This window comes from Furipterus horrens, unplaced genomic scaffold (genome assembly GCF_987537825.1).
Source record: "Furipterus horrens unplaced genomic scaffold, mFurHor1.1.pri manual_scaffold_1, whole genome shotgun sequence".
Lineage (NCBI taxonomy): Eukaryota > Metazoa > Chordata > Mammalia > Chiroptera > Furipteridae > Furipterus > Furipterus horrens.
In genome coordinates, this window is record NW_028327171.1 from 214674715 (window position 1) to 214691432 (window position 16718).

The 16718-nt window shown below is 56.2% G+C and overlaps 1 protein-coding gene across 1 annotated transcript; it reads right to left on the reverse strand.

Annotated features, from left to right (window-relative positions):
• Positions 1 to 311: 311 nt before the first annotated feature.
• HJURP (Holliday junction recognition protein) lies at positions 312 to 13863 on the reverse strand. The gene is made up of 9 exons (XM_090269523.1): positions 13651 to 13863; positions 13312 to 13378; positions 11277 to 11332; positions 9018 to 9132; positions 8140 to 8204; positions 6760 to 6870; positions 5514 to 5592; positions 2125 to 3638; positions 312 to 569 (listed from the first exon to the last, which is right to left on the reverse strand). Exons 1-9 carry the CDS (start codon positions 13744 to 13746, stop codon positions 534 to 536), a joined length of 2139 nt encoding a protein of 712 aa, XP_090125649.1. The 5' UTR covers positions 13747 to 13863; the 3' UTR covers positions 312 to 533.
• Positions 13864 to 16718: the final 2855 nt, after the last annotated feature.

A 16718-nucleotide genomic window follows, 5' to 3' on the forward strand; every position in this document is an offset into this window, starting at 1 on the left:
ACAGCTCGCTGCCCATGGCCGCGAGGTGTGGGGACCGTCACATGCAGCATGCTCTCCTCTAAAACACAGAAGATTACTCTTTATGGGTGACTCATGTTTCTGTTTGCCACCTCCTGATATGGGACGTTCCAAGTCCCCTGGGTCTGAATTTAAAAGACGAAGCAGCTGTATTTTTCCTTCAAGGATCATGTCCAGGGCCTAAAGTTAGGTTTCAGAGCAAACAACGTCTCTAAGGAAATGACACCTGCATGCGTGTTTAAATCGAGCATAGAAACCATGAGCAAAATGGCCCAAGAAACATTAACACTTGTAACTGAGCAACTTCATTCCAATCCTTTCTACACCAAGAACTCAGATTCAGCTCAACGAAACGCATGTCACTGGCATGGGCTTTGAAGGGCAGGCAGAGAACAGAAGCAAGTCCTAGCACAGCCTTGCGAATCAAACACATGCCCACAGAATAAGGGAGAAGAGGAGCGATGCTCTTAAAATGAGCAGCGATTTTAGCTTCGCGTTTTCTAATACCAAATCACTTATCTTCCATCCTGAAAGATGAGCTCTTCTTTCCTCTAGAAAAACAAAGAAGACAGAAAATGATTTCAGGAAGATTCCACAATTCCCAGTGCCAGCTGCCAAGAGCTCAACCGTTTCATACTTATCCCAGTGTCTATGTATGTGCATACCATGGTCTTCTAGAGAAACGCCCACACGCTTTAAAATACTCTAAGGGATGAAACAAACAAGCAAGCAACCCCCCCAGGACCCCCTAAAAACAACGAGCGCCGGCAGTGACGGCGACTGGCCCAGCCCCGCACGGCCTGGGCAGGTTCAGCAGCTGTGAGACTTACGCTGAATTCCTCATTTACCAAAAGAAGGGACAGAAGCTATGGAGTCAGGGCTCGTGGGGGTTAAGGAGGAGGAGCAAGAGGGGTTCACCGTGGCCTGGTGAACAGAAGGCAGTCAGAGGTCAGCCACTGAAATCCCTCCTGTGGGTACAGCTCACGAAGGTTCGGTCCCTTTCCTCAAGAAATGTATGAGGTAGAAAAAGAGGGAAAACGATTAAATATGTTCATGTCGTGGTTATGACGGAACCGCAAAGGCCTCCACAGGGGAGCCGGGGGGGTCCCAGGGGCCACGAAGGCTGAGTTCTCTCCTCGGCCCTCCGTGTCCAGGCCCCAGCCTTGCCTGTGACCGTGGCCGTGGCCGTGGCCGGTTCTCTAAAGCCGAGGCCCGCTGGGAGCTAGGGGCCCCTGTGCTGGGCGCCCAGAGAGGGGAGCGGAGGCAGAGGAGGGCCGTGACCTTCCACGCCCGGGGCCCAGTCCGCAGGCGGCCTGAGAGGTGAGAGGCACGAGCAGACCAGGGGACGCGCGGGAAAGGCACAGAAAAGGGAGCAGATCAGGAGGGAAGCTGCGTGAAGAAGAGGTTGAGGTTCTGACAAGTAGGGGCAGCAGGACAGCGGGGTCATGACGTGTCAGGGGCCAGCAGAAGCCTCAGAGGTGGCCCTGGGGCTGAGGCGTCCTCTGGTGACATGCACCCTTTCAGCCAAGAAACGAGGTGTTCCTGAAGGGGGACGAGAGGTGACCTGTGAGAGCCCACGGGACAGGCAGCTCCGCACTCCCCGTGTCTGCCTCACCCTCTCAGGATTCTGTCACCCGGCTGGCGGCCTGGGGACAGGGCCAACTGCCCACAGCCCCGGCACATGGGAAGACGCGTGGTGGTGGTGCCGGGTGGGGCGCGGCCGCTGGTGTCCCCGGCTGACCCTTCCTGCCTGTGCTCCGGCTCCTCACTCGGCTGCCCCGAGGACCCCTGGCCCGGCGGGTGTCCCGGGTGGGAAACCTTCCGCATGACCCGGACACCTGCGTCACATCTCTGCTGAGAAGAAATCAGTGCTGGTCTGTTTCATCGGCTTCTGGTCCACTCACATGGGATTTTATACACGGAGATCCGTTTAAAAAATAAAACAAGCGGGAGACTCTAGAACTGAGCCACCAACATGGAGGGCACCTAGTCAGCTTCCCACGATGAACGCAGGCTTCACAGGAAGGAGCAGACTGGGGGGGCACATTTAGGAAACGCGTACAGAAGGATCCTGCCATGAAACAGCCGCGCTCGACAAAAACTCACCTTCTCTGCCCTGTGCCCCTCTGCCCCGGGCCTCGGGCCGGCCCTGCCCACCACGTGAGGGGGATCCCGGCAATCAGCCCGCCTTCCACGCACGTGAGGGTCTGATAACCGGAGTCTTTTCGCCTGGGGCGCAGGGTCACACCGGGCAGCCAGAGCTGACCACGGGGACGGACGAAACTTGGCTGCGTCTGAGCCCAGTGAACTTCTGCTGCACTGGGGTGACGACGGCAACTTCTGGGGCCCTTGGTGGCCGGAGTCCAGACGTAATTTTCCTAAGGGGTCCTCTTGATTCTGAACGTGCACACGGGCTTGTTCTGCAGACGTTCCAGGCCAGGAGGGCGCCTTCGTCCGCGGAGCCGGGTTTTGGCAGCACTTCTCGTGGAGCTGGTTAAATCTCTCTTTGATTTCATTGTAACAGCCCCGTGCAGGGCCCAGGGGTTGGACCCCGGGGACTGAAATAGCTTTGTTGAGTGACACTGACTTTCTAGATATTCCAAGACGATTTCCTTGAAAAAGACCAGCTGTTGGCTCAGGGCGGCCTGGGCTCTGGGCGGAGTTAGTCCTCAAAAGTGATGGGGACGAACCCCTTTCTGGCAGCCATCTTCCCGCTCCAATAGCTCGTTTGCCCAGGTTCTCGAAAGCCTCATTTAGACACCTGGCTTTCCCTGTGCTGAACTGCCGACTTGGCCCGTGGGGTTCTAGGCCTCGGGAGCCACCTGGACCCGCGGAACCAGCTCTGTGCACGTGGACCCCAGAGGGGCTGGGTAGGTAGGTCAGGCTTGGCGGCTTCCTGGGGCTTAGACAATATTCCTGGTAAAGTTTAACAAATTTGCTTTCGAGCTCCCTGTAATGACTCCCTCTCTCACCCTGCAGTATTCTGGGTCTGGGAACTATTTTTACAGGAGAAATTAACCACGTTAATGTCATTAATCGACTTTCCTGACTTAGACGATGCATCGTATTTGAGTCTACGTAAGTCAGTGACTTCTGGGGGGTTCCCTTCAGCTCGTTCCAGATTTGGAGTTTGTTCACTTCAAAAGAAGCTTTTTTCAATTTCAATCCTGCCTCCCGGCCAGGGGGGTCTGCAAAGTTCTGGCACTCTCTCAGGACCCCCACCTCTCTCGCAGGCTCAGGCCGGGGCACGGGTCTCTCCTGGGACCCCCTCCGGGCGTGCCCAGTGCCCCGACTATATGTCCTGTTCATCCTGCTCCGACCCCGGTGCCTCCTCCGAGAGGCCCAGCCCCGGACGATGAAGGTTTTGGTAGAGATGATACACGAGGGCCTCGTGCCCAGCAGCCGGCTCATGGAGTGCAGCATGCCTGCGTACAGGTCACTGAGGGTCACGTTGCAGATGTCGTCGGCCCCAAAGGACTGGCCACTCAGGAAGCTGCAGCTGCTGGTCTCTCGCCACGAGAGGCTGTCGCTTCTGGGCACCAGGGCCATGTCTGTGGAGCCGGGGTGTGAAGACACGGCTGGCTCAGGAGGACGCTCTGCAGAGCCCCAGCCACAGCCGCCTGCGGAGAAGCACACAGGGACAGGTATGTCACCACGTCACTCGTCCGCATGCAGAGATTATGGGGCTGAGGGCCGGAGCTGACCGTGGTGGTCTTCTCCAAGCAAGGCAGAAAGCAGAAGAAAAAGTTCACAAGTGTATGGGAAATCTCTGAGGAGAAATCTCTTAGAGGCTTCTTTCTAGCTGTATAAACTAAGTTTCTACTCTGCACCAACCTTCCCCAAAAGTCTTCCTTCCCCTGGGACGGCTCAGAACTTGGCTGCCTTCTCAGAGACCAGTCGGGGTCCGGGAAACAATGACACTGTTTGCCTGCAGGGAGGGCAGGAGGAGTGAGAGACTGGGACACACCTCCTCAGGCAGCTCTGACTTTCGCACCATGCTCCATGTTTTATATATAAAAAAATACAGTCAAACCAGCAAAGATGGGGATCACTCTGAAATATACAGAAAAAAAAAGACCCTAAAAGTGTATCAAACTGATAACAAATGGAAGCGAAAACAAAGTCCTGATAACTGCGCACAGTCCCTGAACGTGCTCCCCCAGCGGGGCTGGCTGAGGATAAAAACGGCAGCGTGGAGACCTGGAAGCTCCCGCAGCGGACTGCTACCCCGCTCTGAAACTACCCGGCGCCGCACGCCGGCCAAAGGAGCAACATTCTCCCGGGGGGAGGGCAAGCATGAAGTCAGGGCTGGGGAGCTAGGTGCTCAAACACCGATGGGGGCAGGTCAGTGGACACAGAGGCCAGGCTGCAGTTCCTCCAGGCCAACTCCGGGACCACGGGGGCATCAAACTGAGTCCTGGTTCTTACTGATTGGAGAAAAGTTAAAAAAAAAAAAGAGGGACGGACCGCTCTTCCTCAGAGCAGAACGCCAGCAAGGGCCTGCAGAAGAAATGGAAGAGCCGGGAAAGGACTGGTTTGAGGACACCAACTCAGGTGACAGTGGACCGGCGGCCCAGGCACAGGGCAAGGTTTTGGGGAAAAGGACCCCCGGCACCTCAAGGGGGCGCCCACGGACGCCTCGGAGGAAAAGGCCCTTTTGCAGTGAAAGTCTGGTGGGTCCTTCCTGAGCTAAGCAGCCAGACTCAAGAGTCACCAACAATGGAACGGACAAGCCGTCCCCAGCAGACACATGTCACCTATGTAGTTTATTTGCTAAAAATGCTTAACGTGAACGTCGCCGTGAGGAAGCAATCAGACAAGCCCACACTGAGGGGCCTTCTGCCAAACTATGGGCAGCCCGACTATTCAAGGAAGTCAACGAGAGGAGCGTGATGACGAGGGTGACCGGAAGGCCGGGGGGACAACTAACGCGAAGGGCGAGGCCCCTGGGGACGCTAAGCTGGTTGAGCAAACGAAAAGGCCACACAGTGGGGGTCACTGGCCTCTGCCCCTGTGACGTTTCTGGCCTGTGCCCTGCTGACTGCTGTGATGCAGAACTGCCCTGTGTTTGAGGGGTACCCGTGAAGCATTTAGGGACAGCAGATGTGGACGCAGATAGCTATATACCGTGCACGTGTGTCTGTGTGCGTGCGTGAGAGAGGGGACCGAGCAAGGGGGACAAGCTGGTTGTAAGTGCAGGCGAAGGATGTGTGCTGCACGAGTCCCGCTTCCCTGGAGGTGCAAACATTTTCAGAAAAGTGAGTTGGGATGAAGAGCTAATTAGCACTTAGTGCACCAGAGCCCAAGGGAAGACGCAGGTCCCTTTTTAACTCCTGCTAATCTACCGACGACGAGGTGCAGGTGTCGGTCACAGCTCACGGTGCTGCCTTGGCCCAGCAGACGGGGGCGTGCCCAGCGGGGGGGCGTGCCCAGTGGAGGGGCGTGCCCGGACCAGCAGGTGCGCAAGACGGGGCCGCACAGTCTGTCGCACTCACCGTGGGCAGGCCTGGGAGGCGAGGCCAGGGAAGGGACCAGGGTCACACACGCATCTCTTCCGTCTCCATAACCACTGTGCTGAAATCAAAGCAAGGGGTTGTAAGGAAGAAGATGTCAGCTGTCAGCTCGGGGCGTATAAGACGCTCTCCCCCAACGCCGCCCCGCAGGATGCGAGGGGGCTGGACGGCTGAGCTTGGCAGCAGCAGCGACCAGCATGTGCCGTAGTAACAGCGGCCGTGGCCGACTGGGCTCACAGCAGTGGTGGGACGTGTCTTGGGAAAACAAGACTGTGTCCGGGGGGCCTCCAGGATACCCTGGGGAGGGCCGCCTGCTGCTTTAGGATAAAGGCAAAGGCGCTGCTGGAGCGCCCACCGACGCAGCGGCGCTCAGACACGCACGCGCCCCCGTTACGCGGGCCGCCGCCGCGATGAACTCTTTATCCCACACGCGCACTTCCCAGCTCCTGGTGCTCAAACGTCCTCTTTTATGAAAAGACAAGTGACAGGACCTGGAAAACTAGAGCGGGGGCCCTTACAGAACCTGGCCCTCAGCGTTTCGGCTCCTCTTAGCAAAGCTCCGGGACATGGGAACTTGGGGGTCACTAGCCCTGGGAAGAGGGACAACCTCCTGCAGGGCTTAGCACCTCTCCACGCAAGGGAGGGGCCCTGCGGGATTTCTGAGCCACCCCAGAACACAGTGGGCATCACAGGGCCCAGCCGCCAGCTTCCCTAACCACACGGCCCGGGGGGGAGCCAGAGCGTTTACTCAGGAGGAGAAGCCTGCGAGCCTGTGTGCCAAAGGGCCGGGCCACAGCTGCTCAGAACGCTCTTTACAGTCTGAACAGGGAGAGAGCAAAGCAGGGCTCCACTGTCCCTCAGCATGTCTCCAGTCTGCGGTCAGCGGCAGAGAGACGCACGCTGGGGGACAGGTCACCTCTGCGCACGCTGGGGGCTGGGTTACCTGGGGGACGGGTCACCTCTGCGCACGCTGGGGGCTGGGTTACCTGGGGGACGGGTCACCTCTGCGCACGCTGGGGGCTGGGTTACCTGGGGGACGGGTCACCTCTGTGCATGCTGGGGGCTGGGTTACCTGGGGGACGGGTCACCTCTGCGCACGCTGGGGGCTGGGTTACCTGGGGGACGGGTCACCTCTGTGCATGCTGGGGGCTGGGTTACCTGGGGGACGGGTCACCTCTGCACACGCTGGGGGACGGGTTACCTCTGTGCATGCTGGGGGATGGGTTACCTCTGCGCACGCTGGGGGGCGGGTCACCTCCACGTCTTGCAGCAGGCTGTCCACCTGGTTCAAGTATTTCCTTCTTAACTCGTCCTTCAAAGGGCTCCAAGGCACTGCAGGCTGAGACAAGAGGAGTCAGCGTTCTTAGGAGCTTTGGGGATGGGTGAGCTCTTGACTTCTGGAACCAGCTGGCCAGCTCATTAACGTGCCAGCCTTTAAATGAAGTTCCTCAAAGTCACCTTTTCACTTCCCGAGGGTACCAGAACAAACGGTCCAGCCCCTCTGAAAGCCCACCCGACCCAGGAATCTGACCTCAGGGAACTCCCCCGTGGTAACAACGCCAGAGAAAGTAAGAGGAAAAGTCCAAGCCTGTAGCGTTTATGAAGGCACTGGTCAGGCAGAAAAAGGGAAACAATCCGCATATCCTCAGGCGGGCTCAGGACCCCACTACCGACCCCGACCCCGACCCCCATGTGTTGTAAGGAAGTTCTGCGCTCCAAGTCAGGAGGCGGGAACAGCCACCTCTCCGCCTGTCACCCCCCACCCCCACTCTGTGCAGCTGAGTGGGGCGAGGCCAGGCCTGGGGACACAGACGGGGTCGCACAGACGTGCGTGGTTCGGTGGGCTGTCCCTGCTGTGGGCTCCCTACTTCCTGTCACTGCCACTATCCCTGCGTGACGTTCCCCAGGAGCCCCCTTCCCCCCCTCCAGGGTCACCACCTTATCTAACAGACCCTCAAAGCCGCACGTCACTGTGCGAGCTAACCTGTGCACAGAAACGGGTGATTTCAGAGAAAGGCACATCCTGACTAGCCCCGCACCGGGCACGGCCAGGCGGGAAGCTCCATGTTCTGTGTGCGCACGCCCGTCTTTCCCAGCAGAGAGGACAGGTGAGCAGCAGACCCTACACGGAGATGGTGGTTTCCGGGCCTGCCGGGGCACGCGGGCAGCCAGGCACCAGCCTGCCGGGCACATGACGCCAGGACTCAATGGGCTTTCAAGGACCCACCCGGGAACGGTCCCTAGAACACCTTCCTGTGACATTGCCTCTGTGGAGAAAGGCTGACTTAGAGATCAACTTTCAGTAATGTGTGCCTGATCGGGGTGGGGGGCGGCACGGTGTGAACCCCAGCTGTGATTTCCACGTGCAGAGGGAACGTGATCCAGCACCGGCCGAGTTCAGTAAATCAGGCCTGAACTTGCGTAGTGGGGCTGCCGTGTGCTAGACAGAGAAGGATAGGCTGGCTGTACAGGGGACCCGAAGAGGGAACCTAACACTTGAGGGCGGGATTAGCAAAGAGCGAGCCTTGGAGGAGGAAGGCGCAGGGAAGAGGGTGTGCACTGCACCCCAAGCCCCGACCGTCCCTGCAGAGCAGAAGGCGGGTCTTACCGGTAAGGTCCCGGCAGCCAGATCCTCCTGGTTTGAAGTCTCATTAACATCACTGCTTTCTGAGTCTAAAAGCAAAAAAGGAAATTTCAATTGGGATTTTCAAGCACGCTCGCGTTTTCCTGTTAAGGACGGTTTCTGTATCACGCGTGCATGTTCTGCAGTAAAAACCCCGGCTGCTGCAAGTGCGCTCCCTTCTGTAACGACGCAGGCATCCGTCCGTGTGCCTGGTTTCCGGCTCATTCACAGGGAGGGGGTGCGGGTGCAGTTCAGACAAGGGTTCAAGAAGAGAGGCCATGAGGCCATAAACACCCCCAGACGGGGCCTGGGCTGGGCGAGGGGCTCCAACCAGCTCTCGAGAGGGCGCCCCGTGCCGATGGGAGCTGGGCTGAGAAGGAAGGAGAGGGAGGGCACAGAGCTGCTGAGGCCAAGGCCAAGGCCAAGGCCAGGCTTTCTAGAAGCTTCAAAACCAGCTGCCCCCAGAGAAACATGTAAGACAAGGAAGGAAGCAGAGGCAGGGAGACCTCTGGGGATGTTAGCAGTGCATGCCACCACCTTATAAGGGAAAATTGTAGGTCTTATTGAATTCTTGAGAGAAAAAAAATTTTTTTTTTTTGCAAAAAGTTAAAACATGGGGTGGAATTGAGAGGCGTGTTTATTACTGTGGAATAACTGAGTCCTGTTTATGCATCACATATCACGGCGTAAGATGGCTCCTATGGGGAGCCTGGGGGGAAATAACAGGACACCTTAAGACGTTCTGCTTTTTAAAACAGCACTTGGAAAAGCCAAAGAGAGGCATCTGGACTTTGAATGTTGTCACAGAGACGTGGCAGGCCCTGTCCCCGCCGTCCTCGGTTTCTGGCCCCGGGCACACTCACCCACGCCCAGGTCCTGCGCGCAGGGTGCGGGCAGCGCGTCGCCTCTGGCCGCGGCTCGCAGGGGGCCCTCGTTCCCGCTGACCGGCTTCGCGGGGAAGCCCTCAACGTGCGGAAGCTGATAAAGACACGCTCATTTCAGTCGCGAGACATTTCAAGGCCAGTGCAAAGTAACAAGCCTCCCGGGGGAACAGGGAGTCTCATGAGACTTCTGTTCTCGTACATTCTGGGAGAAAAGGCCTCAGAACGCATCGTAGATGGCCGAGGCCCCCTTGGAAACGCGCCTGCGTCCTCTGCTTGTGCCCAGGGCTGCCCCTGGGTGGTGAGGGACGGGGCAGGCAAAGCGAGACGCCGAGGCCCGAGCACAAGGGTCTGACCCTGCCCACGAGTGATGGCAAAAGAACGGGACAGGACTGTCGCTAGGTCGTCAGGGAGAACCCAAAACTTCAAGAGGTCCCTGGGGGACTCCATGTGACCTTAACAACATGCTTATCTCGATGTTGGGAGGTCTGCAACCCCCAGGAGCAGAACCAGGCCAGGCCTAAGCTACAGTCGCAGGGCTGGTGGTTGCTGTGACCAGGACTCGTGACGCAGGCGTGGTCAGGGGCTGCGTCATGAATGCCACCCACGGGCTCTTATTAGTGAAGTTCAAGAATCCAAGGTACCAGATGGACTAAGACATCTCGCAAGGACAGCGGGGAGGGGTGTGGGGAGGCCTAGGCCTTTCAGGCCAGCCCTGAGGCGCCGTCCCCTAAGGGCTGGGGGGCTGTGGCTGCCATGCCACAGGGTGACTGAATCCTACCTGGCAGAGTCTCTGGAGCTGTGGGGCTGGGGCAGGACTTGGTCTGAGAATTATGGGGCAGCGGCCCTAACTGCTGGCCACTCTGGGGTAACAAAGGGAACCCGGGCCCCGTGTTAGGGCCAAGCTGGCTTAATAAACAAACCCACAGCCTCCAGGCGGCAATCCTTGGGGGGCGGGGGTGGGCAGGGGCTGAGTATGTGGGTGTCTGGGAAGGGAGAAGGCAGACTTGGGCACAATCACCCATGGCACTTTCGGGTTGTGGACATCTGACCGGTCACCACTGACTAGGCCCAGTTTTCTAATTCCAGGATAGGGGTTTAAAATTCTGTAGATCTCCGAGAGGGGGTCTACGCTTTGAGCAAAAACCTTAAATATCCAGATTACAACATTTTGCCACCAGGACCATCAAGCACTGGTCTGACTGGTGGGCATCACTGTTAGGTATAACGGGTGCATATTCTTTGACCTAATAACCCTACTTTTGAAAAGGGTTGATATCAGCACCGAGAAGAGACTTTACAGGAAAAGTGTGCTGATCCTGATTTGCAGTAAAGGTGCGAAGAGCTAAATACCTGTCCACAAGAGAGGAGTTCTAATGGAAGAGGAACGTTCACAATAAACAATAAGCGGCGTAAAAGAGGGTAAAAATATGTGTACTTATAAATGTGTACTATAAAGAGGAGTCACATTATATTAACATATCATCCGTGACTATCTAAAGAAGTCAGGTCAATTTTCAGTACGCAGTTATATGTATTTCTAACATTCCTATGGCTAAATGTATTGTGAGTGTTATTAAAGTAATTAAGCAGGAAGGCGTGTGACTTCGGAATTGCTGTTCATTGCTTTGGAACCCGAAGCCTCCTCGGCCGAGAAGCGGTGATGGGGAGACAGCAGACATCCCGGCAGAGGCTGCTACCGTGGAAGACCGCGTGGCAGGAGCGGCTGTATGGGCACCTTCCACGAACATGACAGGCCGTGGAGCTGCAGTGGCCACGGGGGAACTCGGGGCCAAACAAACCCACTGCAGCTGGGCTTCGAAAGGTAGCGCCACACGGCAGGAAAGGACCCTGAACCTGTGCCAGCCCCCCCGTCCTCACCTCCTCTTCCCCCTTTCAGAAGAAAGGAGGCGCTGTTCTTTCCTAGAAGGACCCGGACTTGGTCTTTTCTGTAAGAACCCAACAAGGGCAGTTCGGGGCCTAGGGCGGAGGGGACGTGGGGGGACAGAGGGCTTAAGCATCACACAGCTCCTCCTTGAACTTGACAAGCAACAGAAGAAATGCTTCTCAGCTGATCCTTAACACAGGGGAATAGGGTGGCTAAGGTGAGGCCACCGGGGAAGAAGGGCCCTGCGGTGGCCCCAGAAGCTGCTAGAACGGCCACAGCTCGCCCACCCCTTCATTCACATCAGTATCCCCCCACGGCAAGGCATGTTGGCAATGACACGTGACACGAAATACCTGGATGTGGCCTTTGCTTTTTTTCTTCACTAGTCTTCCACCCCAAACTCTTGATCCTGAAGAAATGAGATAAAAACGACTGTGTAAGTAACCCTGAACACCGCGTTCCTCTTTAATCCGCACTCAAAGAAAACCCAAATGGCAGGCGAAAGAAAATGCTATATTAAAACCTGGCCCTATTTCTGATCTTCTATTGTTTCTCATCTTTGTGAAGCTGAAGGCTTTTTCGTTTTTTTGAAATCGAGGTTAGACAAAAATCTGTCACTAATGAATATCTCTACCTGGTGGGCAGCAGCTGGTCAAGTTTCTCTGTTAAGCCACCAAGTTAAATGGAAACGAGGCACATATGAATACCAAGTACTGCCCCCCCCTCAGGACAGATACAGAGGGCACTGCCCGTCCTGGCAGAGGGAGAGGGCAAGCACTCTTCAAGGTGCTCTGTCTACCCCACGGGCAGGGGACGTGCTTCCCGAGGGCAGTCCATCCGTTCTGTGCACAGCAAGATTCAGCCTGAGGGTAAACAGTGAGTTTTTGAGTCCTGCCACCTGCTAGCTAATATACCCTGAGCAAGATACTTCATCTCTTGCGAAACCTTCCTTTGCTTCCAGGTCAATTCAAGGGACTCAGAAGGGGTCGTGGGGTTTCATGGAAGGTAACAGCAACCAGCACTTCCACTGTGCTTACAGTGTCCCAGGCTCTGCTCCAACCACGCCCCCCCCCCCCAAGTGCACCTCAGTTAGTCTTCACAAACACTCACTCACACATTAACTCTAATAGGACTCCCACCCGCTACAGGACAGGCACTCACCAACTTCACTGTACAGATGGAGACACAGCAAGGTCAAGGCACCAGCCCAGGCCACGTGTCCACGGGGCGGAACCAGGCTGTGAGCCCAGGACAGTGACTGTGCTCCCGACCACTGGCCGTGCAGCCTTTCCCAGAGAGGCAACGTCTGAGCAAACACACTTGGAGGCAAATCCAGACTTTGCCCCCTTGGCTAAGTGACGTGGGGGGAGTTCATTCACCTCTCTCTGCTTTTTCCCCGCGAGGAAGCAAGGATGATTCTAAGTACAGTGCCTGCCTTGCAGAATTGTTGAGAATCAAAAGCATGAGACTCTCAGGAGCACACACTTAGCTGTCAACACATGTGAACTACTACCACCTTCCTGCTGTCTTCATCATCAGCGTGGGAGGGTCAGGTCCAGAATCCTATCTATGGCGTTGCCTTAAATTGAGAATTCATGCTACAAGGGTAGCCAGTTAGCATACAATCAGGCAAGCCACTCCCGAATTGAGTGTCCCTCCAGGCCGAGCAAGGGACCTGTGCTGTATCACCAGCTAGCACCTCATTAGTCTGCAGACCTACTGAATCCGCACCTACCACCCACCGTCAGGAGCCCCAGGAATCTCTGCTTTGACAAGCCCCCCAAGTGGTCTTCTCCATGCAAGTGTGACAGCCTTGAAGGTGGTTAGGTGCTTCAGCTGCTGTTCTCATCAACACGGGGGTCAGAAATGAATTCTCACTGGGGCCGTTAGTGGGATTCAAGACACATGAACTGGCAAACTGTTCCAGACACGGCCCGTTCTCAGCGAAGCCTGCAGGAACGGTTCCTCCGGAGCTCTGTGTGTCCTGCCCTCGGGTTAGAGTTGTCACCGCCTGCTGCAGACCAGAGTAACGGACACCGGCAGTGGGAACACCTTCGCTTCTGCCCGTGCCAGCTTTTCACACAGGGTATGGGGGCTGTCAGCGAAGGAGGTGAAGAGCTAGGGCGTCATTTAAGGAGCAGGTCTCCTGAACCTCCTTGTGCCTGTCTGACCCAGCACACGGCAGGCAGCCCTGGATCTGAGCTCGAGTCTCATTAGTAATGACAAGCTGGTCCTAAGCTGAGTGGGAGGAACGCACATCACCCGGTGCAAACTTCCTCCGGCTGTTTCCCGAAGCGAATCCATGAAGCTGAAGTCCATCTGCAACGCCACCATTAACCAGCTAACTGTGCATATGCAGAAGGTGGGGCGGGGGGGGTGATGCCGTACCTTGGGGCGTCTCGTAAGTCAGCGTGGACATCTGCACCACCGGGGCGTCCTCGAAGGGCTGGTTGTACTGCAGGAGAGACGGGGGCGTCACGTGGGGTCCGGGCGCGCAAGGAGCCCCTGAGCCGCGCTGATGAGAGGCCGCCCCCCGGTCCCCAAGTCCTACTCTGTCCCCGGACCAAGCCAATACCTGCAAGCCCGCCTTCCCTGCCCTTGCCCCCGGCCCCGGGCCCACCTCCCCGTACCGCCGCTTCCCTCCTAACCCCAGCCCCCCCCCCCACCGCCGTCTCCCCTGCTTCGCCGGCCTCGCGCCCCTCCCCGCGGGCCGCCGGGGGCCCGCACCTTCTCAAGCAGCTGCTGCATGTGCCTCTGGAAGCGGCGGCGGCTCTCCCTGAGCTTCTGCAGCAGCACGTCGTCCGCCGAGACCTCACTCTCCATGGCACGCGGAGGCCCAGACCCCGACTCCCGCAGGAAAATAAGAATGGGAGCCCTAGAACCGCGGCCCGTTTCAAATCGCGACTCCGCCCTTCCTGCCCAGCCCTCGGGCTTCCCATTGGCTGGCGTGCAGAGGCTGGGCGCTGATTGGGCCTTTCAAACGCGGCCCTGAGCCTTTTTTTTTTTTTTTTCCCCCCTGGCCAATCTGCGCCGGAGTTACTGCACCCGCCCCGCTCCAACGTCGGGGGCGGGGGGCGCCGCCGCGCGTGCGCACGGTGACCGCGCAGTTACCCCTCGGGCCGCTCGGGGGTCTGATCATCAGCGCGACGAAGTACCCCATTTCCCCCGCTGTGCACATGGGGGGGCAGCCCCCTCACGCGTTAGGCCTCGCCGCGCCCTCCCCGGGGGCCGTGGCTGTCACGAGAGCCGGGGCCAAGAAAGAGCCCCGCCCCCTGAGTGACGAATGCCAGAGGAGGCGGGCAGGTGCGCACGGAAATGGAAGTTCCAGAATCGTCACCGAATCCGGAAAACACACTATTTTCTTTCCCCTCCTGGCACACCTTGTACTGCACACCCGGCCCGCGTTGGTGTTACTGCAGGAGAGAAAACTCCTTCCTCGGTCTGGCTGGCGGAGTCAGCGCCTGTCTCAGAGCAGGTGTGTTCGGCTTCCCAGCGGGAGCCTGTCCGCGGGCTCGTGCCGGGTTGGTTTCCACGGCGGCGATCATGAAGGGCGTGCCTGTGAGCGCCACGAGGCCCCTCCCCGCAGCCGGCTCCCCAACCCCATCATGCCACCCGGCAGGACTGAGGGGAGCGGAGGGCGTCGGGAGGCACTGCGGGGCTCCTGAAGTGGGGGCGTCCAGGAAACGCGCCGTGATGGACTCAGAGGGGTGCTGCCCAGACCCGCCTTCCAGGTGCCCCCGCGGCCACGGCGGCGACTGCTGGCGCCTCTGCATTCGCTTCTGCGGGTGCAGAGCGCCCTGCATCCGGCCCTGCGGCCCCGGGGCGGCCCCCATCAGCGGGTCCCGGTGGGGGTACGAAGGCTGGGCCACTTCAGTCCAGGGGACGACCTGACGCTTCTGCGCTCCCAGCGGAAGTCAGCGCCGCGCCCTGGCCAGCGGCCCTCCTTTCCCTCCCGTCCGCGGGTGTCGCACGGAAGGCCACTCCCTACTGAGCACCCCACAGCTGACTGCCCCCCGCTCTGCAAACTGGGGAATCCGGTCTGGGGCGAGGACCTGGCTGCGAGTGGCCACGGGATGGACACAGTCAGTTGGTGGCTTTTCCAGTTTTCACAAATAAGCGGAGGGCGCGTGTGTGTGTGTTCATTTTCCCTCCTTCGCCATGCTGTTCCTTCGCCGTTTGCACACCGGTTAGTTTTCAGACATCTAACTGTCACATTTAGAGACAGGAGGCCTTGGATAACATTTTCTTTTTCTTCTCTTTTTAACCCTTTGAGTGCCACGCGTGACTGCTAAAATGCGTGTGAGAAATGCCAGGCTGTTTTGCTGACAAATGCAGAGTTTATGAAAAATGTCTATAAAGGCATTATTATTCATAATAATTTGCCGAAAAGTTCACGACATACAGTAAATATACTCTTCTTTTGTAAGCAGTGTTCTTTGACGCAATTTAGCAAAAAATTTATTGCATTAAAATTATTTTATAACTATTTTAGAAAAAATAATTTCTTTCCTTCAATATGGCTTTTGAAGTATAATATATGGCATAATATAAAACCTATGATTATAATTTGAAAAAACACATAGCAACATGAATAACAGGCAAGACATATGCCAAATATTGCATCAATTTTTGAAAAAAGGAAAAACAGAAAACTTAATAACGCTCCATGACTCCATCGCTGGTGAAACGGACCTAAGACACAGCACTTCTTTCCTCGGTAAACAATGTCCCCTCGTCGGAAAGACTGACTCATTGTGTGAGAAACGCTCACAATAAAAACCGGGACACAGGACTTGAGCAGTAAAGCGAGGCCTTTATTCACGAGTCTGCAGAGCCGGGCGCACCCTCACAGCCAGGAGAATGTGCGCCCCAAGTAGACAAAGGAACCTGGTTTTATAGTCTTAGCCTCCCCACCCTAACGCAACTAGTTTCCCCTCCCCTCTCCTCCTTCCCCGTTTCTCCATGACTGGATACTCCGGAGGTACAATCTAACGCGTTCATCTAAATGCCCCTATTGTGATTTGTGAATATGCTAATGTTATCCACTCCCTTCTCAGAGATCCTTTAATTACATTTGCCCTTAAGACCCTTCAATTACATTTGCCTTTTGTTACCAATGACTTTGCTACTGGTTTGGGAGTCACTATGACCTTGTTTCTAACAATTGTAAGATGATATAAGGTCCCCCGCTCTGTTTCATATCCGTATTCAGGTTCCTGTCTCTCCCTATGAGTTGGCCAAATGTCTCAAGGACTCTCCGCGTTTCCTCGTGCGTGAGAGCAATAAACCTGCTCTGCTGAGACACCGGAAAAAATGCTAACGCTCTACCATGAAGCGATGAGACTGTCCATTAGCAGAAGCTTCCTTATCACGCACACTGCAGAGCGTTTCAACGGTTGTTGCAAAGATAAATGAAATTGGAATGACCGTTTAAAACATAAGTAAAAATTATAACAAAATTAATATGTCAGTATTTGAACAAACGTAAAAATTTGAAATTTGGATCAACACGAGAAAAAGTTATATCAATATATAACCTGAGGTACAAAAAAAGAGAACAAAACATAAAATACACATTATTCCATTGTTATTTACATTTATAGCCATCGAAAAACCCGCTGGGAGCGACGCTGGCACTTTTGGGAAAATTTGTCAGCGCCACTCACAGTGATGTTGGCACTTAAAGGGTTAAGGCTTGGAAAACTGTTTCTTCTCTGACTCTAAAAAGTGTGATCGTGACACTTCTCAGAATTGACCTCTCTTAGGTCCTGGTCCTTGCTCCTAGGAATCCACTC

What these genes read in the sequence shown, in the direction of transcription:
- HJURP (XM_090269523.1), bottom strand. Translation starts at nt 13,746, where the DNA reads ATGGAGAGTGAGGTCTCGGCGGACGACGTGCTGCTGCAGAAGCTCAGG. An exon ending in CGCGCAGGACCTGGGCGTGG is followed by an intron (nt 8,205 to 9,017) that starts GTGAGTGTGCCC and finishes TTTTGCTTTTAG; the next exon opens with ACTCAGAAAGCAGTGATGTT. An exon ending in GCCTCCCAGGCCTGCCCACG is followed by an intron (nt 3,639 to 5,513) that starts GTGAGTGCGACA and finishes GCTTCTCCGCAG; the next exon opens with GCGGCTGTGGCTGGGGCTCT.